Below are 14,191 nucleotides of genomic sequence, written 5' to 3'. Positions count from 1 at the left end.
GTCTTACCCATTCAGTTATGCGCTTGGGCAAAAAGAAGGATAAGGAGCGTGATCTCGAGAAGGAGCAATGTGTGGAGGGCGTGGCCCGTTTGATTTGCTCACCGAAACAATCGCATCCAGTTCCACTGCGAGGTAAGAATATCCACTTTTTACTCAGTGAAGTGTTTGACTAATTTTCCCTTAACTTTGGCAGTGTACATTGATGGCACCGAGTGGACGGGAGTCAAGTTCTTCCAAGTATCGTCGCAATGGCAAACGCACGTCAAGAACTTTCCGATTGCGCTCATCGGCTGCACTCCCATGTCCTGTGCTGAATTATCCTAGTCATTTTAACCCCCGACCTCACACGGGACACTCCCACAAACAACACACATATAAGGACACAAAAACTGAAATGTGCTCGGAGCAAGGGAGCCAGTCACTTGCGCGGCAATAAATATTATAAAACTGAAAAGAATGATAATTTATTTATAACTAGTATTTGTAAATTTTTAGTTAATAAACCGTTAGCCTGTAACGTTCATTTAAGTTCAGTTCATTTCCGCACGCAATTTGTGAATTTATCAGAGATACTTTCGACCCGCAATCAGACACATACAGACAAACAGACACTATTAGTTTAATGATATGCTTAACGTAATTATAAACTCGTCAGAGATGAACAACGCGTATCAAAATATCCTGTACAAGAAGTTCTAGAACTAAAACCAAACTTTGTAGTTACCGTTTCAAAAATTTCTATGGACACGTTGCTCTTGCCTGTTGGCATGTACTAGCATATATAATAAAATATATATATATTCTCTAACCGACAGTTCCCAAGCAATCGGGAGCATTAGGCCCCATGATCTCAAAATCGCCGCTCCCGTTTGGCCAACTATCAAATGAACCTAAAAGTACAGCAGCATACTAAACCTACTTGACAAAAATTTGACATTATACCCAAGCCCGTCGTCTATGTACTACCTAAATCAGAAAAATATCTGTGTGTGAAATTATATACAAAACATACTATATATAGTTACCTATCTTATCTACCATATATACAAAACCATGTGTACTACTCTTATTGTTGTGATTTTTGAAATTTCAAGGCAGCCCAGTCTTATTAGCGGATGTTGGAAAAGCGTAAATTTATACATGTATACATAAATTTATACACAGCTGGCTCTAAAGCAAAAGAAAGTTCGATATATCATTATTGTATATTATATTCTATTCCCCCTAAAATCGCATTCGTGTCCCCGTAGTAGTTGCGAACCGATTAAATACGAAAACTCTGCGTGTTTCTCTCCCCGTTTGAACTGAATGATGAAATGGAGTTCGAGGTGCGTTGATTGCGTTGCGAAATGAAATATTGTAAGGCGTGTAATTTATAACTGTACTATTAAATATATTAAAGTTAACTACGAAATTATAAAGGTTTTTTTATTGAATATATTTCGATGCACATATATCTAGGACCAGCGAACATGAATCACCTGCTTTGGCAGGCCGTTGACAAGAATGCAGCGCTCGTTGAGGCCCAGAGATCCACTTATTCCACCCGGTGGCAACAGAAACTCATTATCTGGGTAGCCCTTGGGTTGGGCAAACTCTTTTAAATTTTCGTTGCTGTGGCTGAGCGTGTCCATTGGCCAAACGGCTAGGTTACGAGATTTACCATGACGAGCCAGGACATAAAACTGCGGTAAGGCTTATACGTTAATATTGCCCATAAGACGACTAGCTTTTTCCACTCACCCGGTCCTGCATGTCCACCAGGTAACCCACAATCAAAGCCCAATGGGCTCGGTGTCCATTTTTAACGCATGGCGCATGGTTCACATCGGCATCGTAGCTTTTGACGTTATAATTGATTAAGGACAACTCATAGAAAAAAGTTTAAGATTAAGTGTATGTGGTAAGCAAAAGAAAACAAGACATTCTTTTCTTTTAAAAGACATTTATAAACCTATTTAAATACAGCTTGTATAAATGCATGCAGGTGATTGATTTAAAGCGAAACAAGACCCGTTAACCCACACGCATGGGTGGCGAAACCAGGATGACTCCATCGCCTCTAACGAATAGCATGGGAATAGTGCGCTTGGCGGTCTTATACACTTCCTCGTAGGTCTCCTCGTCAATCTCCACTGTGGTCACCGTCTCCTCCGCATCACCCAGCACCATGTTCAAATGCTGATCAAAGGCCTGGATAAAGGTGTTTATTGAAATATTGCTGGGCAACAGCAAAAAGAGGCATCAACTCACGTGAAGACGTCCTCGCAGTTCCCGCTCGTTGCGCATCTTTACGTACACCTTCTCATCCAAACTCAATCGGATGAGATCCAGAGGCTCCTTCACCGGCAAAATCACCTGACTGAGCTGCAAGTACGGAATATAGAGAAAATCCTTTTCGCTTTTATGGTTACACATACCTGCTCTGTTTCGTCGGCCATTTAATTAAAATATTTGCACTTTTCGTTTACTTACTGACTGAAAATTGTATATTATTTTGCGAAACACAAAACGCTGTTTATAAGTTGTACCACTGAACAACCGCGAGTTTTACAGCACTGCCAGACAACAGTGTGCTGTTAACCGTTTACAAGTGCTGTTAGGCGCTAACGGCTTTAAATGCAGGGGAATACCAAACTCAAACCGGGTTTAAATGATAATATTTATGGAAAAGGATACGGCACTAGCAGGCAGCCTCCTGCCTTTAAAAGTTCTTTGACTTTTTTGCAGTCCAGAGGACCTACATGCAACTGGCACGCAGCAGGTCCTGGCATATGCTTCCGGGTCAGTTTAAACAAATACTGAGCACTAAATAGTTCACCATTAAGGGTATACTCCTGGTCAATTGCATCCTTGAGGAGATCATCTGCCGTGGGACTGCCACCGAGCAACATGCTTAGGGCCACTAAACCACAAGTAGGTCCCACCTTCCGTACACATAATCGAATAACAAACTGAGAAATCGTTATTGTTTTCTAACTCACCTGCACTATGCTGTTTACGGAGTAGTATTGACAGTGTTTCGGTGGTGTATATTGGCAGACGCGACTTAAATAGCATCCTTTCTGCACCTCAGGATACTCACATGCCCAACTGCACTCATCGGTGGTTATACTGTCTGCAAGTGGACGTTCCTTTGTTGTAGCAGGTGTGCTAGGAGTGACTATCATGGGTGGTGGGGGAGGAGGTGGTGCCACAGTTGAAATCTTCGACATGGTATTTGATTAAAAAAATAAAAAACAATGGCCACAGCTGTTTTCGCAGACAAATATTAACAGTGCTGAGTTATCGATAAGCGATATTCTGTGCTCACCTGGTTGCAACTGTTTTACAGTGGGCACAAGTGAATTAAGCCCACATAAAATAACAAAATAAGCTTATTTGACTTTTATTGTAAATTGTTCAAGTTTATTCTTTAAATTAAACCAAAGAGCATGAGAACTCATAAAATGAATCATTTGAAAAAAATAAATTCAAAATATACGCAATTTACATATATGTATTACCAAAAACAAGGAGCAATTTTACATGGAATACTATTCATAGTTATAGGATATATCGAGTAACGTTATTACTAAACAAAATTCACTCTTGAATGTTATGCATAAAGGAGTTTTGTGGAGCTCAGCCAATTACAATAGAGTAGCCAATTCGATGGTGCAGGAAATTATGTCGTAAATTACATTTAAAAAGTTATTCTTTTATTAAATTTACAATCACAAGATTTTTTGTTTGTTTAGAAGATACTCTGATGTTGTATTCTCAATGTTGCTGTTCTGTTGCAAAAGCCAGCAGCGGTTGCGTGCAAAATTTGACTAATACAATGGCAAAAATAGTACTAGGGAGATAGGCGGGCGGTCGGTCAGAAACATGAATTATTAAATACGAGTACACAGAGCATACTTATTCATTGAACGGTTACTTAGGTCGTAGGAAGTTGGGTATACTGGTTAAGCCTTTGCCAGAGGCCCGTAAGACTCAGCTGATGTTGATCTGAATCTGAACTTTGCATCCTATCAGTTAATTAATTACTATGCTGTTTTGCTGAAATTGTTTTACTTAATCATAGAACACCTATATCGTCCTTTGTGTTGCTTGCTTCTCATGTTCATTATTATGTTGGAAATATTATTTAATAATATAGATTGTGTAATTATCCATTTTGCGTTGTTGATACATTAGCACTGACAGTTGTCAGGATTGCCAGGACGATTGTTTTGCGAGCCCAAGGTAATCTGATCGGGGAAATCGTTGATAACTTCAGCCTGTGCGAAAGTACAAAGTTCGTTTTAGTATGGAAGATAACATTTAAATAGGATTTCTTACCTCCGCCTCCAACTCTAGCGCATTCTTGGCTATAACTTGAAACGCCATCTCCACGTTGATGCCCTCCTTGGCGGACGTTTCGTAGTAGGGTATATCGTTCTTAGATTGGCACCACTGCTGCGCTCGACGCGTGGACACCTGGCGGTTGTCCAAATCCACCTTATTGCCCAACACCACGAAGGGGAAGTGCTCGGGATCGCGTGGACTGGCCTGTATGAGGAACTCGTCGCGCCAGGAGTCGAGATTCTTGAACGAGTTGGGCGCCGTCACATCGTAGACAAGCACGCAGCAGTCGGCTCCGCGGTAAAATGCCACTCCAAGCGACTGGAAGCGTTCCTGACCAGCAGTGTCCCAGATCTGTCATGGAAATTATGCGAGTTAAGTCACTGAAATAGGAATGTTGAAAGTTCAATAGTGCTTACCTGCATTGTGACCACTCGGTCGTTGACCACCACCTCTTTCGTGCAGAAATCAGCTCCGATCGTGGCTTTGTATTGGTTGGAGAAGCGTTTGTTTACATACTGATTCATCAGCGAGGTCTTGCCCACACTGCTGTCGCCCAGAATGATGACTTTCAGCAGGGATTTCTTACGTCCGGACATTTCGATGCAGTTTGTGGCGTTGGCTTACTCGGGGTTATTTCTTTTGGTATTTGGCGCTGAAAACCACAGAATATTATTGATTGTGTGTTAAAAATACCATTGCGGTTTCCTCTAATTCGATTAAGGAGTGTAGGGGTGTGATGTGTTCTTTCATAAGATAAATGAAAGTGAACTGCGCAAACCTCTAGAGTCTACACCTTTCATGGATTATCTATGTGTAAATGCCAATGAATGCCGTAATCTCTACCAGGACATGACTGCTTTAATGCTCGAAGTGTAAACCAGGCGCAGCTGTAAATTGTTTGTAATGACAAACAGTGGTGCTACGCCGTGCTGGGTGATAAACAAATCGGGTGAGTCACTCTGAGCAATCCGCAGTGTGTGATCGCTGGACTGTGTGAACAGGCGGTCACTAGGGGAGGGAGGTGCCCGCATCGAGGCGATAAAGCGTGATCACTGCTGGCGCAGCGGAGAAAGTGCGCTGAGTACAGACAAAGACGAGGTCGAGCTAAAGAAGCGGGTCTGGAATACCAGGAATACCAGGAAAAGTGCCTGGGAAAACGCCCATTTCCTCAAAGTCCTCGATGGCAGGGGGAGTCACTATGGTGCAATCGAAAATAGTGCAAAAGTCGACTCTCCAAGGGGAGATAAACTCCCCCGCCCCCTTTTTTTAGACCATGAACAACTTGTTTTTGTGCTCCACCATTACAACTACGCCACTAATTGCGTCGGTGTGCGTGGGTCTTTGTTGTGTACGTGTGTATGTTTGATGTGGGGCTCCACTGGCATTTTCCATGCACTTTTCGCCTGCTGCGTAACACTCTTTTTTCCGCTTTGCTTTGCTATTCGCTTAATTTCTTTTGTACTGGCACTCACTTTGAACACTAGTGAACACTCCACGAGCTGTTTCTTTATGGGGCGCTTCGGTTTTACTAAAAAATATTTAATTAATTACGCAGTGAATTTTGTTGTTGTCTCGCTAGGAGAATCGCTCTCATCTCTACTGGTCAGTACTGGTTATCGATAGTGCAGTCGTGTTACAGCTATCGGTAGAAGTTGACTATCATTAGGGTGTCGTTAACCAACACTTTTTTGTACCCAATTAACGAATTGTATCCTATTTTTGTTGAAATTATCACTGAAAAATATTGAACAGCCAAGAAAAACCGAAAGCTGCTGAACGCTGGTCACCTGGGCTTACAAAGGAGGCTATAATCGACATGGCCACGCTTCCGCCGCGCAAGAGTCAGACCCCTACGAGGATCTGCATCTCTAAGCAGCACCTGACGCCGCTCCAAACATTGCTCCAAATGGGATTTCCCAGGCATAGAGCGTGAGTTTTCTATGCATAGCGTATTGGCAGTAACCTGCTGCTCTAGGTTCCACCCAAGATATAGTGGCTACGCGTGCGAATGACCCGCTATGTGGCTTTGTTTCAGAGAATCAGAGTATTGATTTTTTTGCTTACCTCTACACAGGGAGAAAGCTTTGGCTTCAACTGGGAATCGGGGTGTCCAGATTGCCTCGGATTGGTTGCTGGCACATGTCAACGATGGCACCCTGGACGAGTGCGCCCCCAGGGAATATATTATATATGCTTGTCCCACGGGTCCGTTTCTACAGCAGCTGGAGGAGTTCTGGGCCAAGTCGCGCCAAATGTGCGGTTGGAATGGAGCACACAACTATGTGCCTCACATAACCCTGGTCTCGTTTTTTAAAGTGAGCTTAAATTGGATTATACAAACATTATTTATTCACTAAATCCAAATTACAGGCCCCCGACGAGTGCTCGCTGCAGCTGTCCAAGGCGCTCAAACAGGTGGTGGACATGACGGGCGCCTTGTTGGATCGCCCCCTCAAACTGGAGCCCTACATGAGCCAGAACTTCATGGGTTTTTTCGTGGCCGAGGAGGATGCCAACTATCTGAAACGACTGGCCCTGCAGTACGTGAAGGAGGTGTCCAACTCAAGTACGAAATATCCTTCTGTTGGTTGCACTCTCTTTGGGTTGTTTTGGTTTACCTTTCTCACGTTCTGTTCGATTCGGTTGATGGTTTTCCATTTTTCGGAGTGGCTTACACGGTTATGTTGTTCTCCTCTCTTCCTGCACACTAATATCCGGATATCTGGATAATCTGGGATTTGCTGCACAGTCATTAGCGATACGTATGAGCAGTTGGACGCCATTGTGGCCTGCTTTCCCTGGTGCGGTGCTGTCTCCTCGGGCACCCGCTGCATTCCGCGCAGCAGTCGATGTAAGCCATTAGCTAGAGCCATTAGTTTGCATAAAATCGTTTTTGATTCACCCAAAAATACACTTTCTTATCACTCTATGCATGCTTTAATTGCACTAGTAGATAACTTACTAATCTACTCACCCTTTTGGCGAAAATCAACATGACACTGCTAATTGTAGTTAATTATCAGTAAGAACTGTAGATAGCAAGGTGATCGATGTTTTTGGTTGCTACATATTTAATTTGTTTATACCCCGTTTTATTTGTTTGAAAAATATTTCAGTTTATTATTAAAACCGGGCACTGTTAAGATTAGTGTCACTAAATGTCATTTTACAAAATTCTTTGATTATTAAAAGACCACAATTGTGGTTGATAAACCCGTGACGTTTGGTTTTGCCCAAAGATATCTTTAAGTGACTATAATTCCTTATCGAAAAACATCGATTCACCGTGTTAGATACGAAAGCATATAAGCAGCAAAGGCCACTAATAGCTTCTAACTACCCGTAGCCATCTCACTCGAGCCACACGTTAAGAGCCTGCACCTGACGCTTGCCTACCAGTTCCCGCAGGCACAGTTTAATGCACTGAAAGCACTCGTGGAGACCTTAGACGCCGGCTGCGCTTCCAATTGGGAACTTCGTCTATATTCCCGCGATCCTCGGCTCGCCACCAAACAAGTTAGAGCTTCTTTTAATCGAACGAGGATGAGTTATAATTCTATCTTGTATTTTCCAGGTTCAAAAGGTAGTTTATCCACACAACCCGCATGAGACGGATGAATTGGAGCTCCGGATCGGCGACTACATCTACTTGAACACCGAGGTGGTGGACAGTTCCAGTGACGGTTGGGCTGAAGGCATATCCTGGTTGACCGGAAGCACCGGTCATTTGCCCGTCAATTACACCGAACGCACGGCGGAATCGGACGCCTGGACCCTGCATCGTGTGGTCCAGCTCTCCAAGAGCGTAGCTTCATCATTAACTTCCGCCGAGGACTTGGACATTGTGGACGGACGCAGTATATCAACGGAGCCCGAGGATCGTCAGAGTGAGTCGTGTTTTGAATACAGTGATCCTGGATGGAGTTACTTACGTTTCATTTTACATTGCCTCTCTCAACAGACACAGCACATCCCGATATAATTGAAGGCTCTTCGTTTGAGGAATCCGAACAGAGCGTGGAGAAGTATTTGAGACAGACTTTGAAGCCCTGCCTGGAACTGCCCTCAGTGCAATTGCTAAACAGCCACAACTTGACCCATCAGCATAACCCTAACACGCCTACGATCGAGATTACTACCAATATGTCTTCTTCCTCCACCTCCGCGTCCAAGCAGCCGGTGGACGAGATCTTGGTGGAACCACCGGCAGCCCAGCCTCCGCGTCCAGATGACACACTTAGTGTACACTCGGACCACTCCTTGCATCCCGGATCTCTTGACGCCTCGCATGCCAAGAACAGAAAGATCTACATAATGCGGCATGGCGAGCGTGTAGACTTTACTTTTGGAACGTGGATTCCATACTGCTTCGATGAGTTTGGAAATTACATGAGGAAGGACTTAAATATGCCGAAGACGCTGCCTCGTCGAAAGAACAGTCCGGAGGGCTGGCAGAATGATTCTCCGCTGACAAATGTGGGTGTTTATCAGGCCAATCTAATTGGTCAAGCTTTGCTGGAGGCTCAAGTGCAGATTGACCATGTTTACTGTTCGCCTTCGTATCGCTGCATTCAGACTTGCACCAGTGCGCTCGAGGGGCTGAAACTTACGGGCAAGCAAAAAATCAAGCTGGAGCCCGGCCTGTTTGAGTGGATGGCTTGGTATCCGAGCGGTGTTCCCGACTGGCTGACTAAGAACGAGCTGACTGAGGCCAAGTACGACGTTGATTTGGATTATGAGCCGGTACAGCCATCGTCTGAGCTAACTGCTCGCCTAAAGGAGTCCACCGAGCAGTTTTATGAACGCAACCATGACGTTATCCTGCAGCTTTTGGAGCAGACAAGTAAATTTATCCAAATGTGGTTTTGAAAAATACTCTAATGGCTAATTTCTTTAATTCCAGCTGGAAATATTTTGGTTGTTGCCCATGCCACCACATTGGACACTTGTTCCCGTCAACTGACCGGTGGAGTTCCACGCAGCACGAACGAATTGCGCCAAGTCATCCACAAGATCCCCTACTGCAGCCTGGCAACGGTGGAACAGGTGGACGGCGTCTGGAAGCTGGTTGAACCCGAATGTCTTCCGGTGACGCACTCAAAGAATCCGCGGTTCGAGTGGAACGCATTGTCGGCCACCTAGTGCCAGTGCTTAGAGCAGTTTCTGTGCAAGCATTGAGACTGAGACTCGACTCGATTGGGACGAACCTGGAGGTGAATCACACGCTGAAGGAACTATACGTAAATTTTTTGTTCGCTTAGCTATTTGAAATCCGTATTGATTTACTGTTTAGAAATTGGCGTCGCATTAAGTTGATTGTACTGCCATACAAATTGAAAGTAATTTAGATGTACACTTATGATGCAAACCTATGGAATGCGATTTTGCTGCGGTGTATAAACAATCTATCTATTATAATTGCACTGCTTATTGAGAAGCCAGCGCGACGGACTCATACTTTATTGCAATCAATGCGATCTATTGACTATATATTGAATATATACATTTATACCGTATGCCAGTAATTATACTAATTGAGCGCTAGCTCGCCGCTTTAGCCATAGACTAACTTGCCCTGTTACTAGCTTAGTTGTTAGATCGTTTGATTAACCTTGCTGCGTAACGCAGTTTTTTGTAGCCATTTATCCAAGAGGCAGACTTTTCTTAGCAACTTGTTGAGACTACTCCGTACGTAAAGCCCAAACATATATCGATATTATCGACTAGATTTAGTAGTACAAAACCATGTAACAACGCACAACATAATGGAACAATAAACAGTATACATTGAACACGTGTAATGCCAAAACATTGAGGTGTAAACTCCATTTCGCTTCCACGATCCCCAAGAGGAAAGACGGACGATAATTTTGCATTGTCTTGTGCGACTCAGAAAGGGTCGACCTTTATTTAATGCGCATAGAATTAGAATTAGTAATGTAATTGGTTTAGTTGTTAAATCTATAATATAATTGCTGAACATTTTACGTGAATTATATATCTGCATTTTGTATTGTATTGATTCGGTAATATATATCCCCATATGCTTGTTTTGTTTTAGTTTGTGTGTGTTTGATTTAAAGAGAATCCAGCAAGGCTGCGGCTACAACATCGATCGGTACATCCGAATACAATGGGTTTCAACATAGCGTTTACAATCTTTTCTGTTTCTCATTCAAAATAGATAACGGATCTGCCGCTTAAGTATTTGAAGCATTAAATGGTATATTTAGTAAAAGACGCTCATCTCACGCGCGTTTTTGGAGAATTTGGAGGGCTTAAAATTAATGCTGGAGATATAATAACTCATAACTCTGATTAAGCGAGCGGGCGCCAAGCTGGGCCGAACTCAAAAGCTAGCAGCAGCAGGAGGACGACGGCCATCAGGCCTGCCCTCAGCCAGGATCATCGCCTCGCCGCCGTCCTGTCCAATTGTTAGCACTGCACCTTGCCGAACTGGGCGCGACGCTCCTGGTACTCGCGGTACTCCTTGTAGTGCATCTGGATCTCCTGCGAACGGTAGCGCGTTAGCTTGATGGACTTCCTCGTCTCCGGAGTTATGGCAGCCCGATAGCCGCCCTTCCGTAGGAGTGAGTCAATGGTCTGCAGCTGGTCCCAGCCCTGTTCGGTGGCCACCTGCGGCAAATAGGTGGCTGTGCGTTTGCAGCCGCGTTCTGTGAGGAACTCGATGCGGATGCCATGGACGCCTAGTTGCCAGTCCAGGTGGCCCTGAGCCTCCTCGAAGTTCTGCAGGATCGAGACCGAGACAGTTAGCCGTGGCAACTCATCCCTAGAGATAGGTGCAAATCTAGAGTCCTTAAAGGCGCTGGTCAAGGCGTACTCCCGGAGACCATGGTGCAGTTCCATTGCACTAAAAGTACCAATGCAGCCACGCAGCCTTTTGTCGCGCCCAATCTTCCAGGTGACAAAGAGTGGGTAGGCGTCGTTGCTAAAGACCGGCACCGATGGACCATCGACGTTGTTCAGCTCACAGTCAAGCACCTCGAAGCAGAACAGGCACATGTCTGGCACAGCGACGCTCTTCATGCCATGGCCGTTGGAGAACCGTTGCGGCTGGTGCACCATCTGCTGGTGCTGGTACTCCGGATCTCCGTTGCTGGAGTGCGGCTGCTGCTGCTGGTAGTTGTTGTAGTGGGAGTTGGACATGCTGTTCCGTATCAGAACTGTTACACTAATTAGGTAGGTATATTAAGGTTACAACTAATGGCAGTGCACGTTGATGCTCTAAGTTCAATTAACACAACAGAACAGCCCCAGTAGGAGTTGCCACAGAAACGCTGCCGCCAGTCCTCTAATCGTCTTCTGAAAATCGGTGGTGGTGTTTAGAGCTGGGCTCGAATTCCAAGGCCTTGGCTTACCTGCTACTGCGTAAACTAGGTCACCTGCTGCCCTCCAGTCTGCGCTGACCTCTAGCCTGTGATTCCTGGCTCCCTGCTCGCTGATCCAGACCTCGTCTCCGTGTTCCTTGGCTGCCGTCCTGCTGCTAGTTAGCTCATAAGCACCTCATTGAATTGCGTCCGCTGATCCGCTGCTGCGTCTGCAAAGGATCGTGTGGGAAATTGACAATAGAGGAGGGTGCTCTTAAATGGATTTCCATGTTGGTTCGCCCGAGCGATCTTCACCTTAGGTTTCACAACAGCCTCTGTTGGAAAATTCGGGGAAGTGGGGAAAATCGGAGGAGAAAGTCCCCCTCCTCCTATCGCATTAATTGCTCTTTGTTCGCCCTGGCTGTTCCCCCCACCCCTCGCACTTATAAAGGGCTACGCGCTACACATGCACACGGCCCTTTGTCTTGGCTGACCTATCTAGGGGCCAGGGAGCACCGCAAGTACCCCTCAAGAACAATATTATACCTTTTTTCAATGTAAACAAATTTTACACTTTTTTACGAGTTCAGTTGCGAACTAGAGATGGCTTAACCAGAATGAGGGCCCCTGGGTGTATATATCGATAAGCAGTGTTTGCTTATCGATAACCCCAGAAGTGCATTGCCGTGTTTGTCTGAATATTGTTGAATTTCATTTGTTTTTGTTCGAATCAAAAGAAAAATGGCTTTGGCCAACGTGCTGCAGCTAAGCCAGATAGCTGGCCATGTCATCCTGTTTATCCTGTCGCTGTGCATCGTCGTGCCATTGTTTATAAACCTCGACCAATTCTGGTTAGTGCGCAGTTTCCCTTTGGTCCCCTGTAAATTATTAAGTTTCTTTATTCTATTTTTCCCACAGTGGCCACTGCCTGCTCTTCACAACTGGCAAATGGCGGGAGGAGGACGGCATGTTCGATGTCCAGTGGGCTTCAAATGGCTTCTGCAACTTTCCCCTGATTACCGGGTTCTTCCTGCTCATCATTTCTGTGGTGCAGATATACAGGTATGTATCTTGTGAGTATTACTTGGATTTTTTGATATCTAAAAAGTGAATTACTTTTCCAAATAGATACGCCCGCATGAAGGAGGAGGCCTCGTTTATAGCTCTGTTCATCGATGTCGTTCTGGGCATCTGGATGCTGGCCATGTCCATTTTGTCGGCTATTTTCATCACGCTGGGCTTCATTGTCTGGTGCGATCGCATGACCGAGAGATTCCCATCCTGTGCCATTTCCGCCGGTCAGAACATTATCCACGGTGATACGGAGAAAATTAACACCTCCGGATTTTACATTGAAATGGGAACTACCCAGGTAAGATGGCACAAAAACAAAACAAAATACCATAAACTCATCTGTTTTATATCTTTCTGAAGCAATTCTGAATGTTTGATTACGTATACGAAATATCTTATCTATTTTTATAAAACCAAAAGTTCAGCTGTGCTTAAGTTAATTAACTCTTTTAACCACTTCTATTGATTTTGTTACAGTTTGGAGCATGGGGTTCATTCGCAATTTCCGTTGGCATCGGCGTCATTGCACTACTGAAACTGATCGACAACCACCAGGTGCGCAACATCAAGGTTTCCATGTACTTGGAGCGACAGCGGTTGGTGAATCAGCAGCAGTACGACGGCAGGTCAACCCCGCCGATCGTTTCGAACGCATCCTCTGACTCGGAACAGAACAAATAGTTGACGTTTGTGACCAACCAGCAGTTTGTAATTCTCTACGTATTTCTCATCATGTGCGTTATAATCATTGTATGTCATTTGGTCCTCGTCCTTGTCATTGAGGCAGACAGCCGGCAACTCACATTATCTTTGTAGTGAAGAAAACTAATGATATTAGTCCTATGTATTAAGCCAACATACGTGATATGTATTGTATATATATATATGAGTTTAATTAAATATTCCATGTTACAAATATAGTAAAACAAAATTATTAATATTACTGAAAGAATTAATTTATAAATGGTTTAGATACTTACGTTTTGGGGATCTTCCCCATCAATCCCAATCCTTCGAAATGAAACAATCAAAGCAGCATGTTATGTCAGTTACATTTATTTTGCAGTTATCTTCTGTGTTGTGTGTGTTTTCTTGTTGATGTCATTCGAATCTGTCGTAATGTCAAACGGATTTGGGTTTGGATTTCACGTTTGCATTGCAACAAAATGTTCTTATAGACTTTAAAGCGACGCTATTGTACATTTAATATTAAATTCCGTATTTGCTTGCGTAGTCTGTTACAATTCAATTAAAAATTTCTTGATCGCATGGCATTTAGCCCCTGATCGCTGTATTTTTGCGTCTAAATTCAATCTTTGCCTGCACCGAGTTTGTTTCTTAAATGTGGAGCAAAAATGGTGGAGATTTACTTTTGGTATAGAGAAAAATAGTTACTTGTACATTTACGGGCTTTGCAGCTGAATCTCATCGATACTGTATCTGCATCTACGACTGCT

General features: G+C 44.1%; 7 protein-coding genes across 16 annotated transcripts in view; 3 read left to right on the top strand and 4 right to left on the bottom strand.

Annotated features, from left to right (window-relative positions):
• LOC6607665 (phosphofurin acidic cluster sorting protein 2) overlaps positions 1-1,414 on the top strand; it is a 34,198-nt gene extending 32,784 nt beyond the window's left edge. For all 5 annotated transcript variants that reach the window (XM_032720928.1, XM_032720927.1, XM_002032394.2 and 2 more), the window contains 2 exons: positions 16-132; positions 194-1,414. In XM_032720928.1, coding sequence (XP_032576819.1) covers positions 16-132; positions 194-324 — 248 coding nt within the window. In that variant the 3' untranslated portion in view covers positions 325-1,414. The remainder of the gene's footprint in view (positions 1-15; positions 133-193) is intronic.
• Positions 1,397-3,278, bottom strand: LOC6607664 (UPF0692 protein CG33108). Its single transcript, XM_002032393.2, has 4 exons — positions 2,985-3,278; positions 2,680-2,927; positions 1,744-1,840; positions 1,397-1,685 (listed from the first exon to the last, which is right to left on the bottom strand). The coding sequence occupies exons 1-4, from the start codon at positions 3,213-3,215 to the stop codon at positions 1,458-1,460; spliced, it is 804 nt and encodes a 267-aa protein (XP_002032429.1). The 5' UTR covers positions 3,216-3,278; the 3' UTR covers positions 1,397-1,457.
• Positions 1,929-2,630, bottom strand: LOC116801434 (U6 snRNA-associated Sm-like protein LSm3). The gene is made up of 3 exons (XM_032720940.1): positions 2,421-2,630; positions 2,254-2,367; positions 1,929-2,193 (listed from the first exon to the last, which is right to left on the bottom strand). The coding sequence occupies exons 1-3, from the start codon at positions 2,439-2,441 to the stop codon at positions 2,017-2,019; spliced, it is 312 nt and encodes a 103-aa protein (XP_032576831.1). The 5' UTR covers positions 2,442-2,630; the 3' UTR covers positions 1,929-2,016.
• A 201-nt stretch (positions 3,279-3,479) lies between the features above and the next one.
• Positions 3,480-5,928, bottom strand: LOC6607663 (ras-related protein Rab-7a). The gene is made up of 4 exons (XM_032720939.1): positions 5,805-5,928; positions 4,749-4,984; positions 4,327-4,683; positions 3,480-4,265 (listed from the first exon to the last, which is right to left on the bottom strand). Exons 2-4 carry the CDS (start codon positions 4,926-4,928, stop codon positions 4,179-4,181), a joined length of 624 nt encoding a protein of 207 aa, XP_032576830.1. The 5' UTR covers positions 4,929-4,984; positions 5,805-5,928; the 3' UTR covers positions 3,480-4,178.
• Positions 5,929-5,998: 70 nt separating this feature from the next.
• On the top strand, positions 5,999-10,325 carry LOC6607662 (protein UBASH3A homolog). Of its 4 annotated transcripts, XM_032720931.1 has the most exons (8): positions 5,999-6,261; positions 6,407-6,647; positions 6,703-6,898; positions 7,082-7,183; positions 7,679-7,848; positions 7,907-8,219; positions 8,294-9,175; positions 9,236-10,325. In XM_032720931.1, exons 1-8 carry the CDS (start codon positions 6,149-6,151, stop codon positions 9,472-9,474), a joined length of 2,256 nt encoding a protein of 751 aa, XP_032576822.1. In that variant the 5' UTR covers positions 5,999-6,148; the 3' UTR covers positions 9,475-10,325. The 4 variants fall into 4 exon arrangements, with proteins under 4 accessions (XP_032576822.1, XP_032576824.1, XP_032576826.1 ...); XM_032720933.1 differs by lacking the exon at positions 7,082-7,183 and having other exon boundaries at positions 6,000-6,261; XM_032720935.1 differs by lacking the exons at positions 5,999-6,261; positions 6,407-6,647; positions 7,679-7,848 and having other exon boundaries at positions 6,807-6,898.
• Positions 10,198-12,293, bottom strand: LOC6607661 (uncharacterized protein CG5902). Of its 3 annotated transcripts, none has more exons than XM_032720936.1 (3): positions 12,207-12,293; positions 11,712-11,890; positions 10,198-11,655 (listed from the first exon to the last, which is right to left on the bottom strand). In XM_032720936.1, the coding sequence occupies exon 3, from the start codon at positions 11,497-11,499 to the stop codon at positions 10,768-10,770; it is 732 nt and encodes a 243-aa protein (XP_032576827.1). In that variant the 5' UTR covers positions 11,500-11,655; positions 11,712-11,890; positions 12,207-12,293; the 3' UTR covers positions 10,198-10,767. The 3 variants fall into 3 exon arrangements, with proteins under 3 accessions (XP_032576827.1, XP_032576829.1, XP_032576828.1); XM_032720938.1 differs by having other exon boundaries at positions 10,198-11,652; XM_032720937.1 differs by lacking the exon at positions 12,207-12,293 and adding an exon at positions 11,976-12,173.
• Positions 12,294-12,328: 35 nt separating this feature from the next.
• On the top strand, positions 12,329-13,652 carry LOC6607659 (transmembrane protein 179). Its single transcript, XM_002032388.2, has 4 exons — positions 12,329-12,511; positions 12,579-12,722; positions 12,789-13,032; positions 13,212-13,652. Exons 1-4 carry the CDS (start codon positions 12,402-12,404, stop codon positions 13,413-13,415), a joined length of 702 nt encoding a protein of 233 aa, XP_002032424.1. The 5' UTR covers positions 12,329-12,401; the 3' UTR covers positions 13,416-13,652.
• The last annotated feature ends 539 nt before the right edge of the window (positions 13,653-14,191 follow it).

Source organism: Drosophila sechellia, chromosome 3R (genome assembly GCF_004382195.2).
Source record: "Drosophila sechellia strain sech25 chromosome 3R, ASM438219v1, whole genome shotgun sequence".
Taxonomy (NCBI): Eukaryota; Metazoa; Arthropoda; class Insecta; order Diptera; family Drosophilidae; genus Drosophila; species Drosophila sechellia.
The sequence above is the reverse complement of the archived record's forward strand: the minus strand, read 5'-3'. Positions and strand labels throughout refer to the sequence as shown.

Excerpts from the sequence above, each read along its gene's own strand:
- LOC6607659 (XM_002032388.2), top strand. The coding sequence starts at position 12,402 with ATGGCTTTGGCCAACGTGCTGCAGCTAAGCCAGATAGCTGGCCATGTC. Across the intron at positions 12,512-12,578 it reads ATAAACCTCGACCAATTCTG|TGGCCACTGCCTGCTCTTCA; the intron begins GTTAGTGCGCAG and ends TTTTTCCCACAG. Across the intron at positions 13,033-13,211 it reads TTGAAATGGGAACTACCCAG|TTTGGAGCATGGGGTTCATT; the intron begins GTAAGATGGCAC and ends ATTTTGTTACAG.
- LOC6607661 (XM_032720936.1), bottom strand. The coding sequence starts at position 11,499 with ATGTCCAACTCCCACTACAACAACTACCAGCAGCAGCAGCCGCACTCC.
- LOC6607662 (XM_032720931.1), top strand. The coding sequence starts at position 6,149 with ATGGCCACGCTTCCGCCGCGCAAGAGTCAGACCCCTACGAGGATCTGC. Across the intron at positions 6,899-7,081 it reads GAAGGAGGTGTCCAACTCAA|TCATTAGCGATACGTATGAG; the intron begins GTACGAAATATC and ends TTTGCTGCACAG. Across the intron at positions 9,176-9,235 it reads GCAGCTTTTGGAGCAGACAA|CTGGAAATATTTTGGTTGTT; the intron begins GTAAATTTATCC and ends CTTTAATTCCAG.
- LOC116801434 (XM_032720940.1), bottom strand. The coding sequence starts at position 2,441 with ATGGCCGACGAAACAGAGCAG. Across the intron at positions 2,368-2,420 it reads TGGCCGACGAAACAGAGCAG|CTCAGTCAGGTGATTTTGCC; the intron begins GTATGTGTAACC and ends CCGTACTTGCAG. Across the intron at positions 2,194-2,253 it reads AACTGCGAGGACGTCTTCAC|GCCTTTGATCAGCATTTGAA; the intron begins GTGAGTTGATGC and ends ACCTTTATCCAG.
- LOC6607664 (XM_002032393.2), bottom strand. The coding sequence starts at position 3,215 with ATGTCGAAGATTTCAACTGTGGCACCACCTCCTCCCCCACCACCCATG. Across the intron at positions 1,841-2,679 it reads GGAGGCTGCCTGCTAGTGCC|CTACGATGCCGATGTGAACC; the intron begins GTATCCTTTTCC and ends TAACGTCAAAAG. Across the intron at positions 1,686-1,743 it reads TGGTGGACATGCAGGACCGG|TTTTATGTCCTGGCTCGTCA; the intron begins GTGAGTGGAAAA and ends GCCTTACCGCAG.
- LOC6607663 (XM_032720939.1), bottom strand. The coding sequence starts at position 4,928 with ATGTCCGGACGTAAGAAATCCCTGCTGAAAGTCATCATTCTGGGCGAC. Across the intron at positions 4,684-4,748 it reads ACCGAGTGGTCACAATGCAG|ATCTGGGACACTGCTGGTCA; the intron begins GTAAGCACTATT and ends TTTCCATGACAG. Across the intron at positions 4,266-4,326 it reads CGCTAGAGTTGGAGGCGGAG|GCTGAAGTTATCAACGATTT; the intron begins GTAAGAAATCCT and ends ACTTTCGCACAG.